This window comes from Lathyrus oleraceus, chromosome 2 (genome assembly GCF_024323335.1).
Source record: "Lathyrus oleraceus cultivar Zhongwan6 chromosome 2, CAAS_Psat_ZW6_1.0, whole genome shotgun sequence".
Classification (NCBI taxonomy): domain Eukaryota; kingdom Viridiplantae; phylum Streptophyta; class Magnoliopsida; order Fabales; family Fabaceae; genus Lathyrus; species Lathyrus oleraceus.
The window spans coordinates 191,736,681-191,764,303 of record NC_066580.1 but is presented as its reverse complement, the minus strand read 5'-3'; the positions used below and the strand labels follow the sequence as shown (position 1 = coordinate 191,764,303).

Sequence of the window (27,623 nt, the reverse complement as noted above, 5' to 3'; positions counted from 1 at the left end):
ATTCTATCATAATTGATAAAAGTTGTATTAAGAAAGATGCGTTGATAAAAAGTATTAATGCTATTAGTATTTTAAAATGATAAGAAAACATAAAAAAAAAATATTATTGAAATTCTATAACTAAAGATGAAGATAATAGAATCATAATTTTAATGTATGTAAATATATTTTAAAATACTACTCCTTCTGTCTCATAAGTAAGGATATAAATTTGCATCACTTAACGAGGATTCATGTGAAGATTATCTGTTTGGAGCTTTGAAATCGATGAGTTTTTCCTCCGCGAGAACGGGGATGGAGGAAAAAATTTCTCCGATGATACTTTGGGGACAGGGATCGGAGAAGTATCCTATGCCCCGCGGATTCCCCGATTCGACCATATTATTTAACTTTTATATAATATTATATAATATATAACTATATAATTTTGCATGTTTATTTTATAAAAATTAATTAATATATTTAAAAATGAAAAGTCATAAGTGAATTATTTTCTTTTTTCATTGTATAATTATTGTTTCACCATCTATGTATCTAATCCTAGAAAAATGCACTAAATACATACATTATACACACTCTCTCATTTTTTTTTCTTTCTCAATTCTCTTTGTTTCCTCCATTCCTCATCTACCCTGCTTTCATCATCATCAAAACAATCACTCTCCTTTGTTCATTATGCTTATGGTAATTACTTTTCAACTTCAATAAATTTCAATTAACAACCTGATTTTTATTCAATTAGTAAATTAGTGGTTATATTTTCGTAACTGTAAGTGTTTTTGCATTTGTTTGTTATTGATGCAAAATATGTTTTTTTTTTTGTAAAAAAATGCAAAATATACGTTTTTGAAAAAAAAGAAAAAAATAATAAAATACTAGTGTCATAGTTTTGATTAAAAAGTTTATAAATTTTTTAATGATTCGATCTTCGATACTCTCTCTACTACTAATCCATTCTTAAAAAAAAAGGACAAAATTTTAGTAGTTAATGTATTTATGAGACAATTAAATCAACTTTTGCAAAACAATCATGATGAAAACTATTGGAAATAAAGCCTTTTTGTGTTTAGGGAAAATGTGTGAGAGTTAGAGTTTTGAATAAAAACTTGATAGGTAGGAGAATTATTTATGAAAGAGAGAACTTTGTATTTTTGCTTGATACAAAAGTGTAGGATTACATATCTATTTATAGTACTCTAAGGATAACTCTAGACACACTAATTCTAGAGAGTTATCAACTCTAGACATTCAAAGAGTATTATAGAAAATATTACAAGTCTAAAAAATATCTAGACACTTCAAATACTACAAGAGTTTTCTAGAAGCATTATCCAAAATTAACTAAGCCCAAAAGTTAAATAATAACGTTAGACCCAAAACAAGTTTAATATTTCAACGTTCCCCCTTAAACTTGATTTGTCACTCCAAGCATATTCCTTAGCTTCACGAAAGTTTTCAACTTGAGTTGCTTGGTGAAATATCGATAGCTTGATCTCTAGACATCACATACTTCAACTTCACCTCCTTCTTCTCGATGCATTCTCTTATGAAGTGGTAACGAATGTCGACGTGCTTACTTCTTTCATGAAATACATGATTCTCTGCCAAAATAAGTGTTGATTTATTATTAACACATATTTCTACAGGATCTTCTTATGGTATTTTAAACTCTTTCAACAAATTCCTTAGCCAAATTGCATGACAAACACATGATGCGGCGGCGACATACTCGGCTTCACAAGTTGACAGTGTGACAATATGTTACTTCTTTGACATCCAAGTGAAAGCAGTATCTCCCATAAAGAACACAAAACAAATAGTTCTCTTTCTATCATCCAAGTCTCCACTCAAATCGTTATCACTATAGCCAATAATCTCATAATTGTTAGAAGAGTAATAATGCAAGCCAAAGTTTATTGTACCTTTGATGTATCAAAGGATTCCTTTTACCACCTTGAAGTGAGTTGTTGTTGGAGCTTCCATGTAACGACTTACGACTCCTACATCATAGAGAATATCCGACCTTGTACTTGTCAAGTAACGTAGACTTCCAACCAAACTTTTGTAAAGAGTTGGATCCACAATCTCTTTATTTTCATGCTTACTCAATTTGCTGCCACATTCCATCAGGGTGCCAACTGGATTGACATCATCCATCTTGAACTTCTTAAGGACTTCTTTGGCATAACCTTCTTGGATGATAAAAACTCCATTGTCTTCTTGCTGTACTTTAATGCTGATACAATATGCCATGAGCCCTATATTTGTCATCTTAAATTCATTTGACATGTGTTTCTTAAACTCTTCGAACATGCTTAAATTGTTCCCTATGAAGATCAAGTCATCAACATATAATCACACAACCAAAATATCACCACTTTGCACTTTAATATAAAATGCATGCTCATATGGACACTTGATGAAGTTCTTGTCTTGAAAGTAGTTGTAGATTCAAACATTCTAAGTTCTCAGTGCTTGCTTGAGTCCGTACAATGCCTTCTTCAACTTCAAGACCTTTTCTTCTTGCCCTTTTACTTCATAGCCATGTGGTTGCTCGATATAAACTTATTCTTTGAGAAAACCATTCAAGAAGGCTGACTTCACATCCATTTGTTAGATCTTCCATTGATTTTGGGCTGCCAAAGAAATGATCAGTCTAATTGTTTCAAGACAAGCAAAGAGGAAAAATACCTAATCATAGTCAGTTCCTTGTCTTTGACTATAACCTTTCTCCACCAATATTGCTTTGTATGTTTCCACGTCTCCTTTTGCATTCTTCTTCTCCTTTTACACTCATCTTACTCCGATTGCTTTGCGTCCTCGTGGAAGTGTAGTAAGTTCCCATGTACATTCTTCATGATCAACTTGATTTTTTCTTCCATGGAGTCTCTCCACTCTACATTTTCAACTGCTTCTTGATAGCTTAGAGGCTCACAATCACCCAAAAGACAAAAGAGGTTAATTTCGTTTAGGTTTTTGGTTATCTCATAAAGCTCTTCAATGCTCCTTAGTCATAGTGTGCTCTCACTTGAGCTTTTTTCATCCAACCTTGGTGTCGGTGAGACCGGTGGCGTAATATGTTCCTTTACCATTGGTTGTTCCATTTCGTTTTCTTTTTCAAGTAAGGAATAAAATTATACCTGTCTTCTTGAACGCTTTAATCCCAACAATCTTCTTCTTCGAACTCCACATCATGCCTTATGACGATATTTCCACTATTTGGATTATAGAGCTTATATCCTTTGGATCTTGAGTCGTAACCCACAAATACATACTTCTCAATTTTATCATCGAGCTTTATTCTCATTTCATCTGGAACGTGGGTATATGCAATACTTCCAAACACTTTGAGGTGAGAGATCCCAGGCTTCCTTACACTTCTTATGGTGTCTTATCATGCAAGCTTCTTATTGGGTAATGGTTTGTCAGGTAAACTGCACATACCACTTCTTCAGTCAGATCTCATGGCCTTAATGGGAAGACCACTTTCTTTCTCCACAAGGGCTTTGAACTTCTTAAAGTTTTCAAACACTTCTGACTTCTCCTTCAAGAAATAAACCCATATTTTTCTAGAATAATCATCAATAAAGAGGATAAATTATTTATTCTTACCAAAAAAGTTTTGATTGATTGGTCCACAAACATCAGTGTGTATGAGCTCTAGCGGTTTTGTTTCTCTTGACGTTGATTCCTTTGGAAAGATTTTCTGGAATTGCTTCCTAACTAGACATCCTTCACAGAGTTGGTATGAATGGTTTGTACTAGGCAAGCCTCTCACCATCTCCTTCTTTGACAAACATTTTAGATAGTCGAAGTTGAGATGTCCGAATCGTAGATGCCATAGCCATGAAGAGTTGGTATAACAAGTCTTGAGACACTTTGCAACATCATTTTGAATGTTCAAGAGGAACATTCTATTATTTGACATATGCAGCTTAGCAATCAAGCTATGTTCACAATCTCTTAAGAAAAGACTATGTTCTTTCAAGTGGATGTCATAACCTTTCTCTAATAATTGTCCCAAGCTCAAAATATTATTCTTCATGTTAGGAACATAGTAGACATTGAATATGAATTGATGACTCCCATTCTTCAAGCGTATAAGAATTTTATCTTTGCCTTTGACTGGTGTCATACCCCGATTTTGGCCCTGAATTTTTTTCATTTTTTTTTCATTTTTATTTGGCGCTTGGCCTAAAGTTCATTTGCATACATTCATGACCAAAGGCAACCGACCATTCCCATTTGCTCAAAAATGGCTTCTTTTCATCCCCACTTGCCATCACCAGCCTCATCGACATATACTCCAAGTGCACCCTCATCGGTTATGCTCTTAAAGTCTTCAACTACCCTACCCATCATGACAAAAATGTTTTTGCTTACAATTCAATCATTGCTGGATTCGTTTCAAATTGGCTTCCACAATACGGGGTTGGTCTTTATAAGCAAATGCGCCATCTGGGTATTGTTGTTCCTGATAAATTCACGTTCCCGTGTGTGATCTGAGCTTGTGGTAGTTCTGCAGAGGTTTTGGAGGTTAAGAAGATTCATGGATTATTGTTTAAACTCGGGTTGGAGTTGGATTGTTTTTGTTGGAAGTGCTTTGGTTAATACTTACTTGAAATTTGGATTGGTGGTGGATGCACATGAGGTGTTTGAGGAATTGCCTGTTAAAGATGTTGTGCTTTGGAATTCAATGGTTAATGGGTACGCACATATTGGACGCTTTGAAGAGGCCTTGTGGATGTTTAGGAGGATGGGGGAGAATGGGATGATTCCTTGTAAATATGCAGTTACTGGTGTTTTGTCTATATATTCTGTGATAGGAGATTTTGACAATGGACGAGTTGTTCATGGGTTTGTTACAAAAATTGGTTATGGCTCTAGTGTTGTTGTTTCGAATGCACTGATTGATATGTATGCAAAATGCGGAAATATGAGAGATGCTCGGATGGTTTTTGATATTATGACAGAGAAAGATGTGGCCTCATGGAACATCATGATCACGGGTTATGGAATGCATGGTTATGGTGATGAGGCATTAGACATATTTTCTCGTATGTGTCAAGCTCAATTGGTACCAAAAGAAATCAGTTTTGTTGGATTGTTATCTGCATGCAGCCATGCTGGCATGGTGAAGGAAGGGTTTGAGCTTCTAGCTGTAATGGATTCAAATTATGGTGTATCCCCATCCATTGAACACTACACCTGTGTGATTGACATGCTTTGTCGAGCAGGGAAACTCATGGAGGCTTATGATTTAATGCTAACAATGCCTTTTAAGGCCGATCCTGTCGGATGGAGGGCTTTGCTAGCAGCATGCCGTATCCACAAGGATACAGACTTGGCTGAGATTGCAGCAAGTAAGGTGATTGAAATTGAGCCGGTTCATTGTGGAAATTATGTGTTAATGTCAAATGTTTATGGAGTGGTAGGTCGATACGAAGAAGTATTTGAGTTGCGAAACACAATGAGGCAATAAAATGTGAAGAAGAGACCAGGTTGTAGCTGGATTGAACTCATGAATGGTGTGCATGTATTTATAACGGGTGACAGGACCCATCCTCAAACTGATTTTATCTATGCTGGTTTAAATTCATTGACAACATTTCTGCAAGAGCATGGGTATGTCCCTTTGGTCTAGAAGCATTTGCAAAAAAAAAAGCTTAGGCATGAATACATGTTTCAGATACATCAACATTGGTTCACCATCTAACAACATTAGTTCACCATATAATATATTGCAGAACTTTAGGATACGTTCATCGTAGAGGAATAATTCAGAGCAATTTTGGTAAACATAACCACCTCTTCTCCCTCAAAATCATATACACTGCAGGCCGAAAATAAAGCTGATAGGAGGGATTGGGTAAAGAAAGTCTCCTGCACGTGAATTAAAGCAGCAAACATCACAACTGCAGCAGCAACAACCAACAATCTGCAACAACAAGTCCAAACAAAACCAGTACGCAATTGAACCCAAACGTCCATAACATTCCATTAATCCAAGATTAGCAATCAATTCCGGTCGAAACCATGCAAACAGCAACATGGACTCGGCCTTACCTGCATCACATGAGAAGGATCAAACTAGATTGATACAACAAAATCATCACAAGGAAAATTTCAACCGACAACAAAGAGTCAATGATTAAAAACTAACTTACTGTTAGATGTGGGGAAGATATGAATTTCTATGGCCCTCTAGTTGTGGGATCAACAATTAGCTCCAAGTGACGATTGAAGCCATGAGTACCTTTATTTGCAGCAAGAAAACATAGAGAGGAGATCCTGAAGAAAAGCAAATAGTGCTCCGATGCAGGGTTGTTGCTGTTATTTTTTTTAGTTCTAGAGAGGAAGACTACAAATTTATACACAGAAACAAAAATGAATTCTAAGGGGATTCTTTTGGACATTCCATTTGCTTGTTTTTTGTTGGATGATGGATCATCATCATGCTGTTGTTGGGCTAATGCTGAGAGGGCGGCTACCTTGTTGAGACTACAAGAAGAACCCACCACATCATATCATCTTGGCAGAATTTTGAAGAAGCAATCAAGTATGTAGGAGAAGGTGCTGAATCAGTCCAAACACATCATGTTGCAAATGGCCTAGAGCAATGATACTGCAGAACCGTACCACCATAAGTTTGCAACGATAATGCTCCACACACATGAAATCTGCAAGAAAAACCAAAACAACAAACATCAGAATATGGTTGATGCACCGGTCCAAAGGGCAAAGCCGATAAGGTTGAATCAAATTCACCATAGCAGCTCAGATGGCCATGGAGTTAAAACAACATCATTACATGGGTTGGGCATAATCATCAGAAGTCACTGAGAATGGCTTGCAGACTGCTTCAAGGGTACTGGATATGTAAATATGTCCTGTGATAATCTTAGCCCTGCAAAAAAATCAAATCAAACCACAACATAAATATACCAATCCACTACTGTGTTGCAACATGAATCCATCTTCAAAACCTGCAAAACAATCAACATCATGACAGAAAACTCAACCTGCATCTTATTTTTTTTCATGACAGGAAGACAAAATCCAACTTATGCCACTGGACTCCTCTTGGCACGTCGGGTTCTCAAGACACTTGAGATGGATGAAGAGTATGAGGGAAATGTTGAGGCTACTGGAGAGGACTATTCTGTGGAGCCAGCTGATTCCAGGAGGCCATTCCGTGCTCTCCTTGATGTTGGTCTTTGTTAAGACCACAACTGGAAACCGTGTCTTTGGTGCTCTGAAGGGTGCACTGGATGGTGGTTTGGATATCCCTCATAGTGACAAAAGGTTTGCTGATTTTGATAAGGAAAAGCAGGAGCTTGATGCTGAGGTTCACCGCAAATATATCTTTGGTGGACATGTTTCTACCTATATGAAGACTTTGATTGAAGACGAACCAGAGAAATATCAGACTCATTTCAATAAGTATATTAAGAAGGGAATCGAAGCTAATGGACTTGAGGAGCTTTACAAGAAGGTTCATGCTGCCATCCGTGCGGACCCGATCATTAAGAAATCTGAGAAGAAGCCTCCAACACAACACAAGAGATATAATCTGAAGAAGCTTTTACCCCAAAGTTTCACTGCAGTAAAAAACATAGCCATTTGTCAAAGCTGTAGAATTTCAGAAAAATTCCCAAATTGGAATTAAGACAAAAAACGAAGAAGAAAGCATGAGTTCAGAATACCATTTCCAAATCTAGCATCAAAGAGACCGATCCAAATTCTGAGCACCGAAAGGAATTGGCAGAGATACTTCTTGGATCCACCATACCAAACTGAAAACCCTAAAGCTGTGGACATAAATAGAGAGGAAGAGAATCAGAAGAGAGGGGACGAAAATCGGAGGCGGACACAAAAAAACCCACCAAGAACCCTAATCCAAAAATAAAAAAGAAACCGATTGAGAGAGGCGAAGGGAGAAGGTTCGATCATTACCTGAGCCGTCGTCGTCGCCGAAGGTGAGCTTTTACTTGAGTCTCTTTGAAAACCATAAATTTGTGCATTTCTGAGCAAGAGGATGAGCGATTGTGAGAGAGAACCTGAGAGGTGATGAATGATTGAGGGTGAGAGAGAAGGCTAGCGTGAGCGCGTTTGAGAGAGGGTTTGGATGAGAGAGAAACGAGGTTTAGAGAGAAGTTGAGAGAGTGAGTGAGATGGAGAGCTTATTTTTTGTCTTTGTGAGGAAGATGACGAATCTTCTGAGATTTGCGCCACCCTTTTCTTTTCCTTTTATTTATTCTTTTTAAAAAATAAGTATTCAAAACCCAATTAAATGACATGTCTAGTTTTTTACAATTTGCCATTTACTTTGGTCTGCTGGTATTATTGGTAATTAAACTTTGCAATTTCCACCCAACAGCCAGGCGGCTAGGGTCACGTTTGGGATTCCCCCCATTTATTTTAATTAATCATCCATTAATAGACCATCCCATTTTTATTTTTATTTTAATTCATACTTTAATCTATTCTGGTTTAATATCTAAGTTGTTATTAAAATTATAAATAATCATGAATGGCCTAGTGGAGAGAGAGTACTATCATTGTCTTTAGTGAAGCGGGTTTGATTCTTGGGGATAGCATTTTTTTTTATGTTTATATTTGTTATGTTTATTATTTTATTTCTTTTTTCTATATAATACCCTGCTATTTATTTTAATGTTAGGTTATTAATCCCCATTTCCATACCCTTGTAAGTCGATTGCTTTTAAGCATCGCCATCAACCTCACATAGCTTACTCTTGGGCTTTCTTACAATGAGTCGGTTCTCTTGCACTTACACTCATACTTTGCATCATTTGTTTGTTTGGGCCCGATTTAATTATTTCATGATTTTAATCCCCATTTGACAAAATGTACCCCACTCCCCCGATGTGTAATAACTTTGTACTGTTTTTTTTCTTTATTTGTTTGACTGTTTAGTTAGATACTAGCACAAGAATAAAATCAACCATTTCCAAAAGATCAAAAATAATGACTCGATCCAACGTCGAGTATTTTCTCAATAAGCAAATCAATTCATTTCTCCCTCCTATTCTATTCCATTTCTTTCAAACTTTCATCAAACGCTTGATTCAACGTCAAGCCATTTTTTTAATAAAAAACTCAAAAAATATTAATTCTTATTTAACGCTTTTTTCAATAAATGATGGAAGTGGAACATGGTGTATACCGTGCACTCCCGAGACTAGGATTCGAGATGTATATCTCGCCAATCCTAGCTCTCGCCATCATCCAAATTTATCCACTTTGTTCCCTCTCAAACACTCATTCAAATTTCTCTTAAACAATACTTGATCTAGGGTCAAGTCATTTTCACAACAAAACTCAAAATACCTAATTCTTATTTAACACTTTTTCAATAAAGGTGGAAATGGAACATGGTGTATACCGTGCACTCCTGAGATTAAGATTCGAGACGTATGCCTCGCCTATCTTAGCTCTCGCCATCGTCTAAAATTGTCAATGAGGTTCCTTCAAACCCTTTCTCAATCAAATTCCAAAATACTTAATTCCTATCTTAACCTCTTTCAATAAAGATGGAAATGGAACATGGTGTATACCGTGCACTCCTGAGGCTAGGATTCGAGATGTATATCTCGCTCATCCAAGTTCTCGTTATCACTCAAAATACATCCAACCAGTCAAACTCTTTTTCGCCGCCGTGCGATTAATCAAAAACCTTTTTCATAAATGAAAGATATATTGTCTTAAGGTGATGCAAAACAATGTTTCGGCCACGATTGTTGAGTAGAGATAAATGACGCTTTTCCGAATGTAGATTTATAAATCCGTTCGATGTGTGGTATGCGTCTACTCCTCATCTGTTTTGGGTAAAATAATGTTTTCGTCGATTAATACAATATAGCTTTCGCTAAAATCGATCAACAAACAAACATTTTTCTACCCAGAACTACGTAAGCCTTGATTTCTCTTTTGAGATACGTAGGAGCAGGATTTTTAAATCTTGTCAGGCCCACTAATAAAAAACTTAGGTTTAGTCCTTCGTTAAAAATCCAAAAACATTCTCCTCTCATCCTTTCTTTCTTTCCCACTTAATAATTCGAAAAGCATAATATTTCAACTAGCACTAACGCACACAACTAACCTAATGGTTCCCGTTGAGTACAACGGACGTGAGGGGTGCTAATACCTTCCCCTTGCGTAATCGACTCCCGAACCCTGATATTGGTTGCGATGACCATATCTTATCCTTTCTTTTAGGGGTTTTATCGATATTTTCCCTTTCCCATTTTTGGGAATAAATAAAGTTCGGTGGCGACTCTGTTCAGTCCATCATTGCGAGCGTGCGATCGCACTTCGCTTTGAAGTCGTATCCCCATTTTTTCGAGGTGCGACAACTGGTATCTTTGAATAATTTCCAAATGAGACATTGCCAGTTGTCGCTTCATTGATCTCTACGAACATGCTTCGATTTCCGCACATGTGATTGCTTGCGCCGGTGTCGAGGTACCACATGTTTCTTTTCTCTTCAACTTGGTTTTGGTACGCGGGCAACAAAGTTTCTTCTTCTCCGCCTTTTTCTTCTACAAAGTTAGCTTTCTCCACAACCTTCTTCGAGAATCTATACTCAAATGCATAATGACCGATCTTGTTGCAGTAGAAGCACTTGATTTGTGATTTGTCACACCTCGACCATGAATTTCCTCTTCCACGACCTCTTATTTCTTGTGGATTCCAACTTCTTTCTCCATTGTTAGAGTATTTGTTGTAACCGCCTCTTCCTTCTCCTCTATGTCCTCGTCTATGCCCACGACCTAGTCCTCTTTGGCTCTTGCAATTTGCATAATTTGCTTCCTTTACGTTGAGTTGTAGTAGTTTCTCCATAGCCTCCATTTGTTTAATTTTTCTCTTTTTTTCCCTCCGTATGCTTATAAGGAACCCATGAGTTGCTCAATAGTCATGATCTTAAATCCTTTTTTTCTTCAATGTTGGTAACAATGAAGGGAAAACTTGGATTTAAAGTGCGAAGTATTTTCTCCATGACTTTCACCTCATCAATATCTTCACCATTTCTTTTAAGTTGATTGACTATAGCCAATACTCGAGAAAAATAATCAGAAATTGACTCAGACTCTTCCATAAATAAACGTTCAAAGTTACCTCTAAGAGTTCGAAGACGAATCTTTTTCACCAGTTCCACTCCTTTGTTGTTGCAAGTTTGAAGCTTGTCCCATGCTTCTTTTGCAGTCGTTGCGTTGGAGATCTTCTCAAATGTATCTTCATCCACCGATTGATAAATGAGGAAGAGAGTTTTCTTGTCTCTCTTTCTTGACTCCTTCAATGTCTCCTTTACACATTGACTTAGCGAGGCTTCATCTTGCTCCTTAAAGCCTTTATTAACGATATCCCACACATCTTGAGCTCCTAGTAGCGCCTTCATCTTCCTCCTTGAAGTCTTTATCAATGATATCCCACACATCTTGAGCTCCTAGTAGCCCATTCATCTTGATACTCCAATTGTCATAGTTGTTCTTTGTGAGCATCGACATTTGAAAAAGGAAAACCTCCATTCACCATTTTTTAAGGACCTTGAAGCTCTAATGCTACTATATTGGAAATAAAGCTTTTTTGTGCTTAAGGGAAATGTGTGAGAATATTAGAGACTTGAATAGAAACTTGACAAGTAGGAGAATTATTTATGGAAGATTGAACTTTGTATTTTTGCTTGATACAAAAATGTAGGATTACATCTCTATTTATAGTATTCTAAGGAGAACTCTAGACATACTAATTCTAGAGAGTTCTAAACTCTAGACATTCAAAGAGTATTCTAGAAAATATTACAATCCTAAAAAATATCTAGACACTTCAAATTCTATAAGATTTTTCTAAAAACATTACCTAAAATTAATTAAACCCCAAAATCAAATAATAAGATTAGACCCAAATTAAATTTAATATTTAAACAAAAATAGTGTTGATAACATTCCTTTTGAAATACTAATAAATATTCAATTGGGAAAATGTAGAGTCAAAAAATAAACTTGTCCATGATGATTCCTTGTGGCCATATGTAGTAAGAACTTGTGAGTGTATTAAATCTCTCCTGACCAGCTACATTATTCAGTAACAAACAAAGAATTACAATTTCAATCAAATATGGTATTGGGCAAATCTACAATTAGGCTCTAACCTAATAGACAAGTAGTTGAAGAAAGATATAAATAAATACTCTATAAGTTGATAAATAATGAGTGAATAATATACCGGTTACCCAAGTTAGACGCTTAAGCTTTTTACCCTACATCGTTAAAATCAACACCTGTAATAGAAGAGAAAAAAAGATCATTCAAATCTAAGTAATAATCGAGTTTTTGCTCCAAATACCCCAAATTTGAAAAAAAATTCCTGATATGCCCTGTTTTGAAAAATTTTTCCCAAATTGCCCCCTTTTTCTCTTGGGCCTCGTCACTTGAAGTGACGAGGGGGTGCTGAACGAAATTATGCCTCAAGGGCTCGGCATATGGATTGACGAGGGATTGAACCAAAATTTATGGCCTCATGGGCTCGTCACTTGAAGTGACGAGCTGCTAAAGGAAATTCTTTTTTTTTTGTTTTTATTTTAAATAGTATATTAAATTGTAATTATAATTAATATAATTGTTTTTTAAATATTAATTCTATATTTAATTAATATAATTGATTTAATTAAAAATAATAATAATTTATTTATAAAAAAATATTTAAAATAAATAATAAATAATTTATAATAAATAGTAAATAGTAAATAATAATAATTATTATTATAATAATAATTTGTGATATTGTTATTTTTGAAATATTATTAATAAAAATGAATAATTTTTAGAATATTAATAATAGAAATAGTTGGTGTTTTATATATTAATAATAAAAATGTTATTTTTCCCTCCATAATGTAAATCTTTTTTTGGGAATGATATTTTTCCCGCCAAAAAGTTTTTGTGTTTTTACTGTCTCGGCCAATGATTTGCCGAGTATTCACTTATTAATTTTTGTATAAGTAGCAGAACTGGTAGAAATGAAACTCACACCACCAAATCCTTTCTTTAGTTCATAATGTCTGTTTGTGGTCTTGTATTTTATGGACACGGTGAAAAAATGAGTGTTTGCCTTGATCCGCAATGGAATTTCAGAACACTGATTTCTGCCATCCACACTGGCTTCCGACAGTTGGGCGGGCGTCGTATGAAGGTGAGGAAAGTAGAGTATCGTTGTCCATACATAACGTTGACTGATGCAAGCCCCGATGGTACGTACATGTATTACCTGGATCGTATAGAAAATGATGAAGATGTCCAATGTATGTTTTCGGCACATAGTGGTGAAGTTAATAGAGGAGTTGAAGGTCCACTTGTGTTGGTTGTTGTTGTTGATTAGTTTTTTAATTACCACTTGTGTTGGTTGTTGTTGTTGTTTAGTTGATGTGGTCGTACTTTGTAACCAGAAGCCTTTGATTATCAAATGTATTTCATAAATGTTTGTTCCCAAAAGACATTAGAAATACAAAATGGTTTATATATATTATGTGCATAGTAGTTAATAAATAAATAAATAAACATAGTCATCTGAACGAATATTTAAAACAACAAGATAATCATCTGGAAGGTCGTTGGGATGATCCTGCAACATTAGGACATTTCCTACGCATGTGTCCTATTTCGCGACAAATTCCACACCTTCTCTTCTCCTTCTCAACGTCGTCCATCTCGGTTCTAATCCTGGTGCTGTTTGGGCGCCCTTTCTTCCTCCTTCTCATAGAGTCGTCGTGGCAAAGAGTATATCCTTCATATTGTGGCCAATTCTCCTCATGGGGAAGTCCTAGGAAACTCTCCTGATAGACCTTGAAGACGTTACGAATTTTGAAGACGTCTGGAATGTGAATGGAATAGTCCTGGCGTATGCTCGAACATGCTGCGATTACATGAGAGCAAGGTAAGTGAAATGCCTGAAATTTCCCACAGTCACAGTGTTGTTTCCTTAGATCAACGCTGAACGTTCCGGTTGGTCGACCGTCGTTATGATTAATCTTCTCTTGGACCATGAAATAAAATCTCTCTCGGTCGAACTGCATGACGTTATGCGTGTTAGCTTTGATGACTTCCTCAGCCATCCCCTTGTTGCAGTTATCAGTGAAAACCTGCCCAGAGGCTAACATTTTTGTCCACTGATGGCCTCTTCTACCAAATAGTGATCCTAAACGATAGTACGTAGATTTGACCAACGCAGTGATTGGAAGGTTCCGGGTTTCTTTCAACACGGCGTTCATTGCTTCTGCTAGGTTAGTTGTCATGTGACCCCAGCGTTGCCCTCCGTCAAATGCCCTTGCCCACTTCTCGCGAGGGATGTTGTCTATCCATGATAAAGCGTTGTTGTTTGTTCTTCGGATTTCCCCCCGGTAGTAGTTAAACGTTGCCTCTGTTAATGCATAACCCATGTTAACAACCATTTTCCGCAGATCCTTGTCTTTAATCTCCCGCATGAAGTTTTGCGCGATATGTCTGATGCAATAGACGTGTGATGAAGGAGGAAACTGCCATCCATTTTCCGGGTTGTTGTATGCACTCTTTATTGATTCATGCCTGTCTGATATTAGGCATAGGTTTGCTTGGGGGGTAACATGCATTCTCAAATTCTTAAGAAAGAAACTCCAGGCTTCCTTTGTTTCACTTTCAACCAATGCGAACGCTATCGGAAATATGTTTCCGTTCCCATCCTGTGCCACAGCCATCAGCAGAGTCCCTCTGTACTTGCCATACAACCAAGTTCCATCAACCTGCACAATTGGTTTACAATACGCGAAGCCACGTATACATGGTCTAAACGCCCAAAATAGACGATGAAATATCCTTTGGTCACCCAAGTATGAACCATCATTTGAAATCACAGGTAGGGTTTGTAATTCTATAATGGTACCTGGAAGATATGTTTTCATTACCAGTATCCACTGCGGAAGATCGTTGTAAGATGTCTCCCAATTTCCATAGAGCGACTCAATCGCCTTACACTTTGCAATCCATGCCTTTTTGTATGATATGATATACCGGTATTTCTCAACAACATGAGCAATGATAACCTTCACCTTAAGAGAAGCGTCCCGATTTACAAGCTCCATTATGCTCTTGCTAATCATCTCTGAACTGAGTTTTGTATGGTCTTGTGACATGGAAGTTGTTGTGCACGTATGAGGCCCACTAGACTTACCAACTCTCCACCTTGAGTTGCCCTTGCGCAAAGAGACCCTGCATTTGAAATTGCATGTTGCATTTCTACATTTGATGACAAAACGTACACTGTCAGATTTAACCACAGAGAAATCTAGACTACGTTTTATATGCCATTGTTGCAACGCCAGAAGACACTCTTCCTTATCTTCATACTCTATGCCCTCCTCAATTTCGTCAGAGTTGTGAGTTGGTATGGAACTGCCGAAAACGGAGGTTGGTTCGGCATCATCCAAACTTATATTTTGCATGTGCGCAGGTGGATTGTACAAACTAATTGGTTGCACTCTTAGTGCAACAGCCGGTGTGTCTAATATTTCCTCATTGCTATCGTCATCGCTAACACCGAAAAGATCTTCAAATCGAACCTCCTCAAGATCATCCTCACTATTCTCGCCCACCTCTTCATTTGGTATGAAAGGTTCATTATTTTGAGTCGGCTCTTCGTCAATGGCTTGACTCATTCCATAGTCGTGTGACTGTACAGATTGCGTTGGATAGAAGTGAGACGGTTGTTCCTCAACATTGCCAATCGGTTGTTCTTCGGGAATATCAACTAGACGAACATATATCTCAATGCTGGGTAATTGAGATAATGTTACATGACATTGAAACATCGACCTGACATCTTCGTCGGTCTTAATCGGTGTCATTATGTGAAAGACGGTATTACCATCTCCATTAAATAATGGTTGACGATAAATGATGTCTTCAACATAACGTTGCAACTTCTTTTCAATACGGTCTTTTAAATGGAAATAGTCGGAGTTGATGTGGATCTTGAACCTAGTTACATTCGTATTGCAAAATGAGAATCCCTCATTTGAACATGTGAAAAGTGATCCTTCGGAATGGATAGAAACAACTAAGTTTCTTTGAGCCATGGATGTGTAAATTTCTTTGATTTTGTGTAATTGTAAGTTGAGGATTTGAGTTGATGAATGTAAATGAGGTAGTAGTAGTATTTATAGGAAAAATCAATTTGATTTGGTATACATAATAAAACAAAAACCAACTCACATGCTGAGAGAGGGGAAACGCGTGCCTTTGAATTGCATGTGATACCTCGCCATTCCATTTACCGAGTTAATGAAGACCAACGCATGCACTCGCCATTTGGCGAGTTAATGAAGACCACGCATGCACTCGCCATTCCATTTGGCGAGTTGATGAAGAAGTATTCAGAACTCGTCAATCAAAGTGACGAGGACTAGGTACACAAATTTTTCAAAATTTTTTCCTTCTGCATGGGAATCTCACAGGGGAATCCGATTCCATTTTTTGCATGCATGCCATATATTTACATGCAAGGGTCTAATCCCTACATTTACTACATTTTCTCCATTCAATAGTCTAATCATACATTTACTACATTTTTTTATTATTATTTAACCCATATAAATATCCAATACTTCTACATTTCTTACTCACCAATATCCAATACTACATTTTCTATTACACACATTTTCACCAATTTCTATTACTCTCTTCAATTACTACACTTCCTTTCAAGATGTCTTTCCTATGGATGGGCGAATCACACCGTGGAACGGCGGCAAACATTGTCGAATACGTAAGTCTCATTGAAATATTCATTTTTATTATCGTTTTTTACTATCGTTTTTTATTTTCGTTCTTTATTAGACCAAATATTCATTACTGTTATTTATTTTAATTTCAGCAAGATGGAAATTTTCGGGTTCATTCGCATTCATATATTCAACCAAGTGCGGTTATTATACCGTACTTGGAGCTAGCTGGTTTTGCGAATGTGGCAAAAATTACAAGTCTAAAAGTAGACTCTAAACTCATTGTGGCGTTGTTAGAGAGATGGAGACCGGAGACACATACATTTCATTTACCAACCGGTGAATGTACCATCACATTAGAGGATGTGAGCATGTTATTCGGTCTCCGAATCCATGGAAAAGCTGTCAATGGGCCAACAAACGTAACAAATGACGTTTACATGGAATATTTGGGAATCCAACCAACCGCCTCGGATAAAAATGGGGCTTCTATCAAAATTGTTTGGCTAGAAGCAGTATTAACGCAACTAAAAAATAACCCTAACCCGTCCGAGGCAGAAAATATTTTACATGCAAAAATTTATATTTTACTTTTAATTGCTACTTTTTTAATGCCAGATAAAAGTCACAATTTGTTGCATTCTTCTTGGATACCTTTAGTAGGAGACCTTGAAAAATGTAATTCATACAGTTGGGGTTCTGCTTGTTTGGCTACATTATATAGACATATGTGCAAGGCGGCCCATAGAGGAGTAAAGAGCATAGGAGGATGTGTGGTATTACTATCTGTATGGGCATTCACACGCATACCCTTGATAGCCCCAGTTAGTAACGAGGTTCCATCATTTCCTTATGCATTAAGGTAACGATTTACTTTTAAATCCAATTTAAATTTATTCAAATTATTTATACATCACTTTAACGTATTTTTGTATTTTTTTTTAATATGCAAGATGGTGCAAACGAGGTATGAATTATCGAACTAATCCTCGACATCATTTACAAGGGTACCGTGTTGCAATAGAACACATGGAAGAAAAAGATGTAAGAATGATTATTTGTAATATTTAACTTATTTAAATTTATTATATACATTCTAATATTTATTATAATATTAAACTTATTTAAATTTATTGTATACATTCTAATATTAATTATAATATTAAAGTTATTTATTTTTAACATTCTAATAGTTATATTTCTTTTAACAGTTTATTTGGAGGCCGTACATACAATATCCAGTGCCTGATTATAATGACAGCCGAGTCTGGAGTGCAACAACATACATCGTATGTTTCTATACCGTTGAGATGCATCAGACGGATCGAGTCAAACTCCAATTTGGATTTGAACAACAAATACCGTCTCCTCCAAGATGTCTAAGTGAACACCATAACATGACTATGGTCAAAGCTTGGGACACGCATTGGCAAGATTTAAATAAAGAAGAGCTGAAAGAATGGAAAAGAAGAAGGCATTTGGTGTTACAAGGAAACTCGGTCAATGGTGAGTCTAAGCCGGATAGACAATACATGAATTGGTTTTTATCAATTCCTTTTATGCACGTTGCTCCGACACAATTTTTGGATGATCCCCGTCAACGTGTAGCTTCCGCAACCCAACACACAACCCAACACACAACATCACCCCCACAACAACATAACCAACCATCCTCCTCAGCTCAACCAACATACCAACAACATAACCAACCATCCTCCTCAGCTCAACCAACATACCAACACATCCAGACCACCCAACAACACACCTTTTATTCCACCTCAACCCAACACCATAATCCCCAAACTCCATTCCCTCCAACAAACTACTTTAACAACCAACAATATCAACAACAACCCAACCTACGCCCACCCATACAATACACTCCTATTCCTCAACCCAACTTCGAATACTCAAACCCTCATTCTCAACCCCAACCTTCTAACACCACATACGCACGTCCCACTCCCACATACAACCCTGATGATGTGTATTATCCTTCTATCCAACACACCCCACCCCAAACCTACACACAAACCACACATTCACTACCCAACTTTGAGCTCACCGATGACCATTTAATGAGTATGCCTTCTTTTGGCGTTCAAGAACTCGACGTTATGGATATGCCTCCTAACACATCACAACAACGTCAAAGTCAACAACAACAACAAAACGCCCTTGATGAATTGTCTTCCGACTCATCTCCGTCTCCTGCAAGACAAAGACAAGAAGACTTGGGCAAGGGAAAACGAAAAAAAGTTGGCACAAGATGTGGAACAGGCGGTCACTATAGATAAAATGTATTGCTTCCATTGTATCAATAAAATGTATTTCTTCCATTATATCAATAAAATATATTTGCTTTCATTATATCAATTAATCATTTTTATTATTAATATTTCAAAATTAATAATATCACAATTTTTTAATTATCAATAAGAAATATAATTATTTACAATTTATTTAAATCAATTAAAAATTATCACAATTAAATCAATATTAAAGAATTAAATAATAAACTATTTAATAAACTATTCAATATTAAAGAATTAAAGAATTAAAAAAATTATATTAATTATTATTATTCAATTAAAGAATTAAAGAATTAAAAAAAAACTATTCAATTAAAAACTATTCAATATTAAAGAATTAAAAAATTAAAAAAAATTATATTAATTATTATTAGTATTTAATAAACTATTTAAAATATTAAAGAATTAAAGAATTAAAAAAAAATATTAATTATTATTTTTCAATTAAAGAATTAAAGAATTAAAGAATTAAAATAAACTATTAAATTAAAACTTATTCAATATTAAAGAAATAAATAATTACAGAAATAAAAAAAATTGAATTCTGCACATGCTCGTCACTTGAAGTGACGAGCCAATGAAACCAAAAAAGTTTCGTTCACCCCCTCGTCATTCCATTTGCCGAGAGTATACTGTAAAAAAGCTATTAGCACCCCCTCGTCACTTGGAGTGACGAGGCCAAACTTAAAAAGGGGGTATTCTGGGAATATTTTTTCAAAATGGGGTATAGTGGGAAAAAAATTCAAAATGGGGGCAAGGCAGGAAAAAACTCGTAATAATCAGCCTGTATATCAAGAAATGAGTAAAGGAAAAAGTTATCAACTTATAATAGTTTGGATTCCCAACCGAGAAATAAGGTCTCCAAGAGTACAGTACAAGGAATGATTGTAATGTTAGTCATCTGAATACAAATCAAGGACATTCAAAGTCAAAAACAATCAAATCAATATGTGTGACAAACAGAGTAAAAACAAAATCCATACTTGATAGGAGCCGGAATAATTGAACACCGAGCTCATATTCAAAATTCCAATTGAGATTCCATTTAAAATCTCAAATCCAACAACAGTTTTCTTTTCAAAAGGTTTGTGCTTAAAGAATCTCATGTTGTGTGCCAAGTGAAGAGTGTTAGATTGTAATTCAGTTTCAGTTTCATTTAACTTTAATTTAGCTTGCAATTGAATTTGAATTTTGCTTTGATTAGTATATAAACCAAATGGATTTTAATTTGTAATGGATTTTGACCCATAATAGAATTCCAAATTTCTGTTAGAGTTTGTTAGAAACATTTCTCTCTCTCTCTTCTTCTTTTTCATCTTCATCATTTTCATCTTATTTCTCTTGTGCACCGACAATTGGTATCTAGAGCTCCTGTTCAGATCCACGGGAAACAACAAGAGAAACATGAGTGAACGTGAGGCGTGTGTGATTGATTTTGTTTCTTGAATTCGCATTGAATTTACAATCGAAATCGTAACAGAATCACATTTTTTCATTCTGAAGGATTAGGAAACACGAGTTTTTGGTGAGATTTGAGTGAAATTTTGCACAAGATCAAATATGAGAAGTGGAAACAATAGCTTGAACACAAAGCTTCCCATTTTTTATGGAAAGAATTGGAATTGATGGATGATTCAGATGCGTGTGTTGTTTGGCGCTCAAAATGTTCTTGATCTCGTCAATGACGGTTATGCAATGGTTGCAACAGATGCATTTGAAGCACAAAGGAACATGTATAGAGAGTTGAGGAAGAAGGATCGTTAAGCTCTATTCTACATCCATCAGTGTGTGGATGTGAATGTGTTTGAGAAGTTCGCTGATGGTGAAGGCTGCGTAGGATATACTTGTATTTTGCTATGAAGGTGGTGCATAAACGAAGAAGGTGAAGCTTCAGTCTCTACGTAAGCAATATGAGAATATCAACACGAAGAACAATGAGAAGATACCGGATTGCATCTCTAGAGTGATTCTAATCACAAACGAGATGAAATATTGTGGAGAGACTCTTTCTGAACAAGTAATCATTGAAAAGGTACTAAGATAACTTACTCCTTAGTTTGATTACATTGTTATAGCAATCGACCATTCTAAGGATCTAAGCACCATGAGAATTGAAGAGCTGTAGAGCAATCTAGAGGCACAAGAGTTGCGTCTGACTAGAGAACCTTTGAAAGAAAGGTAGAGCAGGCTCTGAAAGCAACTTTTGGTAAGAAGAATCAGAAGAAGTCTTGGTCAGAGGTCAAGAAGAGACATGGTGGTGGTTATCAGAATTCAGAAGTCTCATATTCTAATGAAAAGAAACATCAGAAGGGAAATGAGAAGTTTGACAAAAAGAAGGTTCAATGTTACAGTTGTAAGAAGTTTTGTCACTTTGCTGCTGACAGTTGGTCAAATAAGGAAAGGAAATTAGAAGAAGCAAACATAGACAGAGGAGAATATGAATGCTGAAGGAATAAGAATCAGAAGAAGTTTTGTCACTTTGCTAATGATAAGTATCTGAATGCTGAAGGAATAGGAAATGTCAAGGTCAGAGTGAAGAATGGAAAAATTGTTTTGATCAAGGATGTTTGGTATGTTCCTGGCATGAAAAGCAATATGATGAATGTAGGTCAACTAATTGAGAAAGGTTTATCAGTTACTATGAAGGACAATCTCTTAAAGATGTATGATTCTGATTAGAAGCTGATTATGTAGTCTGAACAGGGAAGCTACAAAATATTCAAGGTGAATGTGAAAACAATCGAAACTAAATGCCTTGGTGTAGAAGGTGTTGTAGGTGACAGTGAGTTGTGGCACAACAAATTGGGGCATATGAACTTGAGAAGCTTAAGGCATCTGAGTTATAAGAAGCTGGTTCATGTAATTTCTAAGATTGTGAAGCCTAAGAAGTCATGTGAAATATGCATGAAAGGTAAGCAACCTAGATTTCCATTTGCATTAGAAGTGACCCCAAGAGAAAAACATGCTTTAGGAGTAGTACATTGTGATGTATGTGGATCATTTGAAGTACCTTCACTTGGAGGAAACAAGTATTTTATGTAATTTGTGGATGAGTTCACAAGAATGACATGGGTGGCACTCATCAAGTTTAAGCATGAAGTGTGTGATGAGTTTTAAAAGTTCAAGGTGAAAGCTGAAACATAGAGTGGTCAAAAGTTAAAAATTCTCATAACTGATGGTGGGGGTGAGTACAAGTATACAAAGTTCAGAAGGTTATACGAGGAGAATGGAATTGAGCATGAGCTGATTGTTCTATACACTCCTCAGCATAATGGTCTTGCTGAAAGAAGAAACATAACTTTGCTTGATATGACAAGAAGCATGCTAAAGAAGAAGAAGCTCCCTCACACCTTATTGGGATAAGATATTGCCACTGCATCATATTTTCCCAACAGATGTCCAACTAAGAAGTTGAAGGAAATTGTTCCTTTTGAGAAGTGGATCGGAGATAAGCAAAGGATGAGCCATCTAAAGGTGTTTGATTTTGTTTGTTATAAACATGTCCCAGATGGTAAGAGAAGGAAATTGGATGACAGAAGCAGAGTCATGTTGCTTGTAGGGTACCATATTACAGGTGATTATAAGCTTTATTGTCATGTCACTGACAAAGTTGAATTCAACAGAATTGTCATTATGAAAGAATCATAAGTGTGGGATTGGAACAAGTCTTAATCCAACTCTGGTGCAATGTTGACACCTGAGTTAACTTCTAAAGATATTTCAGACTCTGAAGAAGAATCTGCCTCTGAAGGAGATTCTGATTCTGAAGATGAGTCAGAGTCTGAAGGTGACTCTGATGCTGAGGAAGACTCTGAAGATGAATCTGATTTTGATCCAGATTCTAATAATGATACAAGCTTTGGTGGTAAATATGCCTCTGAAGATGGTCCATGCTCTGAATGTATTCCAACATCTGATACTGTTCCAGCATCTGAAGAAGATTCTCAAAAAGTTCAGAGACCCCAAAGAATCAGACAAATACCCAAGAAGATTTACAGAGTTTTATATGTTGCAAAATACTGAGATAAACTCTGAAGGAGAAGTCATTCAGTTTTTCATGTTGGTAGACTCTAAACCAGTCAGTTTAAAAGAAGCTCTCAAGAAGAAAGTGTGGATGAAGGCTATGAAAGAAGAATTTGAGGTTGTAGAAAGAAACAAGACTTGGAGTTGATTGAGCTTCCAAAGAACAAGAAATTCATTAGTGTGAGATGGGTTTACAAGGTGAAACTAAATCCAGATGGATCAATTGGCTAACACAGAGCAAGTTTAGTTGCTAGAGGATTTCTACAGAAATCTGGACTAGATTACGTTGAGGTGTTTACTCCTATAGCTAGACATGAAACAATAAGACTAGTGATTGCTATAGCTTCTAACATGAATTTCTCATACCCTAAATTTTACTCTAGATTTTTCACTTGCATCAACATAGCATAATCATTCCACTTTGTCGTGCATTTCATCAGTTAAAAGCATTTATCAAGGTTTAGATGAAAAGTCAGGAGTTCTGGAATTTTATCTGGTCTTGATGACATTCATTCAATCATTTGTTGATTGAGAAGTCCAAAGACTCGATTTCTCAATCTTAGTGCATCATTCATTCAGTTGCATCTTGTTTCAGAGATTCAAAAGGTGGCAATCAAGAGTATTATTGTCATCTAAATCTTTATAGGTTTTAATTGTGATTAAAAATTAGAAGAGAATGGTCCAATAGTGATTCATTTGCATTTGATTGTCTATTTATGATTAGTCAATCAATAAACCAATGCATTTACAAGACATCTACATTTCCTACTCATCGCAACATGCATTTTATTCCGCATAACGCTTAAAATATCGACAAATATATATTTTCAGATCTACACACAGACGGATCGAATCGTTTCTTAAATGTAAGTTGAACTAGCGGGAAAAAAATTCAAAATTGAGTTTGCACACGCCAATTTTCTTAATCTACGATTCACATAGTTTAAAATGGCGTGCTCGTTTTAATTTTAAGACTATTTTTTTGGGTCGAATTTTAATCAGCTTGAGCCTTTTAACCGGTCATTTTTATTTCAAAATTCGACCAAAACATGTATGTTTTCGAGAAATTTATTTCATACTGATTATTTTGATGCGTTCATTTTAATTTTTCAGACTTTTTTGCATTCAATTTTCATTCATTTTTTATCCTATTTTTTAATAAATTTTTCAGCCAAATTAATTAGTAGAATTAATTAAGATTAATTATGTTTTTTAATTTTTATTTTATTTTATTTTATTAGTTTTACTTTAAATTATTAAACATTTTATTTTTTAAAACATTTTTATTTAAGAAATTTGATAGCAACAAAAATTTCTCCTCCCCACTTCATGGCAGCCTCGTGGCGTCATGGGAGAAGAGGTTTTTTCTTTATGCATTGGTGATCATTGCTTCCTAAAATATATTAATAAAAGACCCGTGCGGACGTACGAGTATGAGAAAAAAGATGAGATGTAGTATTGTAAATTTGTGATCTCTGTCATTATACAAGCAAAAAAAAATAACATTTGAATAACTAATTTACAAATAAACTTAATTTTTCCTTGATATAAGTTTATAAAAAGATAATGAGGATTTTGTTTCCAGTGAAAGAAAAACATCTCATTAATTTCACATCATTTACTTATAATTTTGTATTTATATGATTGAATCGCATAAACTGGTTTTAGTTATTCTATAATAAATTTTTTAAATAAAAATATATTGTAACTGTTTTTTAAGAGCCAAGCTATTTATTAGCAAGAAAACCATTAGAAAAGGAAAGAATGCATACTTTGCGCACTTCAAATAAAGTTAGGTACTAATAATATTGTTTCATGTAAGTAAGTTGTATCAAAATTTTATGTATCAATATAAATTTACATTTTGCAGCTTTCGTTATCATCACTTGCATAAATAGCTAGTGCTTTTATAAATCAAGAATATCTCTATCAAAAGCTGAAACTACTATTAATATATTGAAGCAGAATGTAATTATATTTCAGCTTCCATACAGTAATTCTAACACAATATAATTATAACATAATGTAAATTAAAGATAAAACAATGTATAGCAAATTCTAATATCAAAGTGAATGGAATAAATTATAATTGTGAATATTTAAGTAAAGTAGATAATTGTATTGCACATAGAATAAGATATGGAACAAGATATGGCATTTTGGAATGATAATAAGGTTGTTTAAGATAAAGAAAAATAAATAATTTTTTTTTGTAAAATATATGAATTTTTACATAATATTATTATGAAAAATCTCTTTGAAGACAATATTTGTTGTTTTAGATAAAAGATTTTTGTCTTTGTCATGAATCAATATTTCGAGTCCAACTTTGCTCACGAGTCTTGACATTGCTACATAGAGTTGTTCGTGACTGAATACATCATTTGACAAATATAAACGAACATAATCTAATGATTGGTCTTGAGACTTGTTAATGGTCATTGAGAAAGAAACAACAATGGAAAATTGTCTTCGAATACGTTTGAATGACCAAGGAGATTGAGAAGGAGACAAAGACATTATTGGTATGTAAATAGTATTTCCAGTGTGCGTACCTGATATAATTGTGACTTCAATGACGTGATTTGCTAGTCTAGTAACCGTCAATCTTGTACCATTACACAAACCTTCAAATTGATCCAGATTTTGTATCAACATGATGCATGATCCAATTTTTAATTTCACGAAATGATTTGACAAGCCTAATATTTTCAAATAGTTCAAGAATTCAAGAATTAAATGTTCAAAATCATCACTATCATTTGCTTATGATCTGTCAATGGAGTCACTACTAAAAAAGTCCTTAGGGCCACCTGTATAATTGAGTATTTTGATTAAGAATTAAAGAAAAAAAAAAGATAATAGGAAGGGACAAAAGTAGATCATGAATGTTACCTGGACGAAGATTTGTGACGTAATCATTGATTTCATCAATTATTTCAATAGTTGAAGCCAAAATAGCTCGACTCTATAGGAAGGTAGTATTAGTGAAATTTTGAAGGAGATTTGGATAGGTACTTGAAACAATTTTTTTGATTGGGTCCATATAATCGGTTAGTAGGAACTCGGGTGGAATTGGAATTTCAGCATATCCATCATTTGGTTCAGATATTTTTCCATCACCAACTTGTAAAATCCATTCAGAAAACTTACGAATGTCTTCAACATCGGTTGAAAGTGACCTAGTTCCCAAACGCATATTTTTTGTTAGTGTCAAAACTTTGCAATGGTCTCAAATATATAAAGCATTTATTGTAGAATGTACAATGTCAGACCTAGTACCTCTTGGAACCACGGATAGAATTTGTCGGAAGTCACCAGAAAAAATAACAACTTTGCCTCCAAAAAATTTATCGCAAGGCACATCATCAATACCCAGGATATCTTTTAAAAACTTGTCAAGAGATTCAAAGCATAATTTGTTTGCCATGGATGCCTCATCCCAAATGATTAGCTTTGTCATTTGTAACAACCCAGCAATGTCCAATTTTTTCTCGATGTTACAAATAGAAGATTCTAGGCATGAGACATGTATTTTGAATCTAGAATGTGTTGTTCGTCCTCCTGGTAAAAGTAGACTTACAATTCCACTTGAAGCCACATTCAAAACAATGTCGCGGTTTGAACGTAAAGTTGTTGATAATGTGTTCCACATGAAAGTCATCCCAGTACCACCAAAACCGTATAAAAAACACACACCTCATTTTTTTTTCAACAACTGCAATTATGATCTCTTTAAAAATGTTATGTTGTTCGTCTAATATCACAGGAAATTGAGAAACAAAGAAACGAATAAGTAAAAATAAAGAAGTAAATTAGATGAAATTATATAAATAGTTAAGGAAGAAATAGAAAAATAAGTAATGCATTTAGTAATAGCAGTTTTTATGTTGTGCAATGAGTGTAATTCAAGAATCAATAACATAATTTTAGATCGTTGTTCATGCGGCAAATTCACAATTAAAGACGGATAATGTAACAATATTTGAGATTTTGTGCCATGTGTGAGTAAAATGACATCTAATAAAATAAATGAATTATATTATACTTGGATAAACATTGATGTTATAATAATGTAAAAGTGATAAATTGGATATACAGAAACTTAATTATACCAAAAATATGTGAGGTGTTTTTATCCAAATCAATATATATGTGTTTAATTATAGTGACTGATTATACCAACAATACTGATAGTATAATAAGGCAATAAAGAAATTAACTTCATACAATTCAACTTCATAAAGTATTACAATGAAATACATGGCAGTGAATGTAATATATCATTGAAGGAATATGACTGGTATATTGGCAAATTTAATGGTGATCCATGACAAAAACACATATGTAGTTTCAAAAACCTTGGGAGCAAAATCGACTATATAGAAACACTCCAAATCTACTAATTCGAACAACGTGAATATATTGTATACGTAATTTTTTGAGGCAATAAATATTACGAATTAAAATAGAGGCATTCAATTTAGTTTTAAATATATGAAAAATTATGAATT

At 35.1% G+C, this 27,623-nt stretch overlaps 1 protein-coding gene and 2 pseudogenes across 1 annotated transcript; 2 read left to right on the top strand and 1 right to left on the bottom strand.

The window, feature by feature from the left end:
* Nucleotides 1-1,932: 1,932 nt before the first annotated feature.
* Nucleotides 1,933-3,195, bottom strand: LOC127122558 (uncharacterized mitochondrial protein AtMg00810-like). Its single transcript, XM_051052874.1, has 2 exons — nucleotides 3,141-3,195; nucleotides 1,933-2,327 (listed from the first exon to the last, which is right to left on the bottom strand). The coding sequence occupies exons 1-2, from the start codon at nucleotides 3,193-3,195 to the stop codon at nucleotides 1,933-1,935; spliced, it is 450 nt and encodes a 149-aa protein (XP_050908831.1).
* A 222-nt stretch (nucleotides 3,196-3,417) lies between these two features.
* Nucleotides 3,418-5,644, top strand: LOC127122557 (pentatricopeptide repeat-containing protein At3g14730-like; annotated as a pseudogene).
* Nucleotides 5,645-7,041: 1,397 nt separating this feature from the next.
* Nucleotides 7,042-7,669, top strand: LOC127122556 (60S ribosomal protein L5-like; annotated as a pseudogene).
* Nucleotides 7,670-27,623: the final 19,954 nt, after the last annotated feature.

Bases quoted from the DNA above. Each gene is read 5' to 3' on its own strand.
- LOC127122558 (XM_051052874.1), bottom strand. From the start codon at position 3,195: ATGATGTGGAGTTCGAAGAAGAAGATTGTTGGGATTAAAGCGTTCAAG. The intron at 2,328-3,140 runs GTATAATTTTAT...TGATCTTCATAG, and splicing joins TAAAGCGTTCAAGAAGACAG to GGAACAATTTAAGCATGTTC.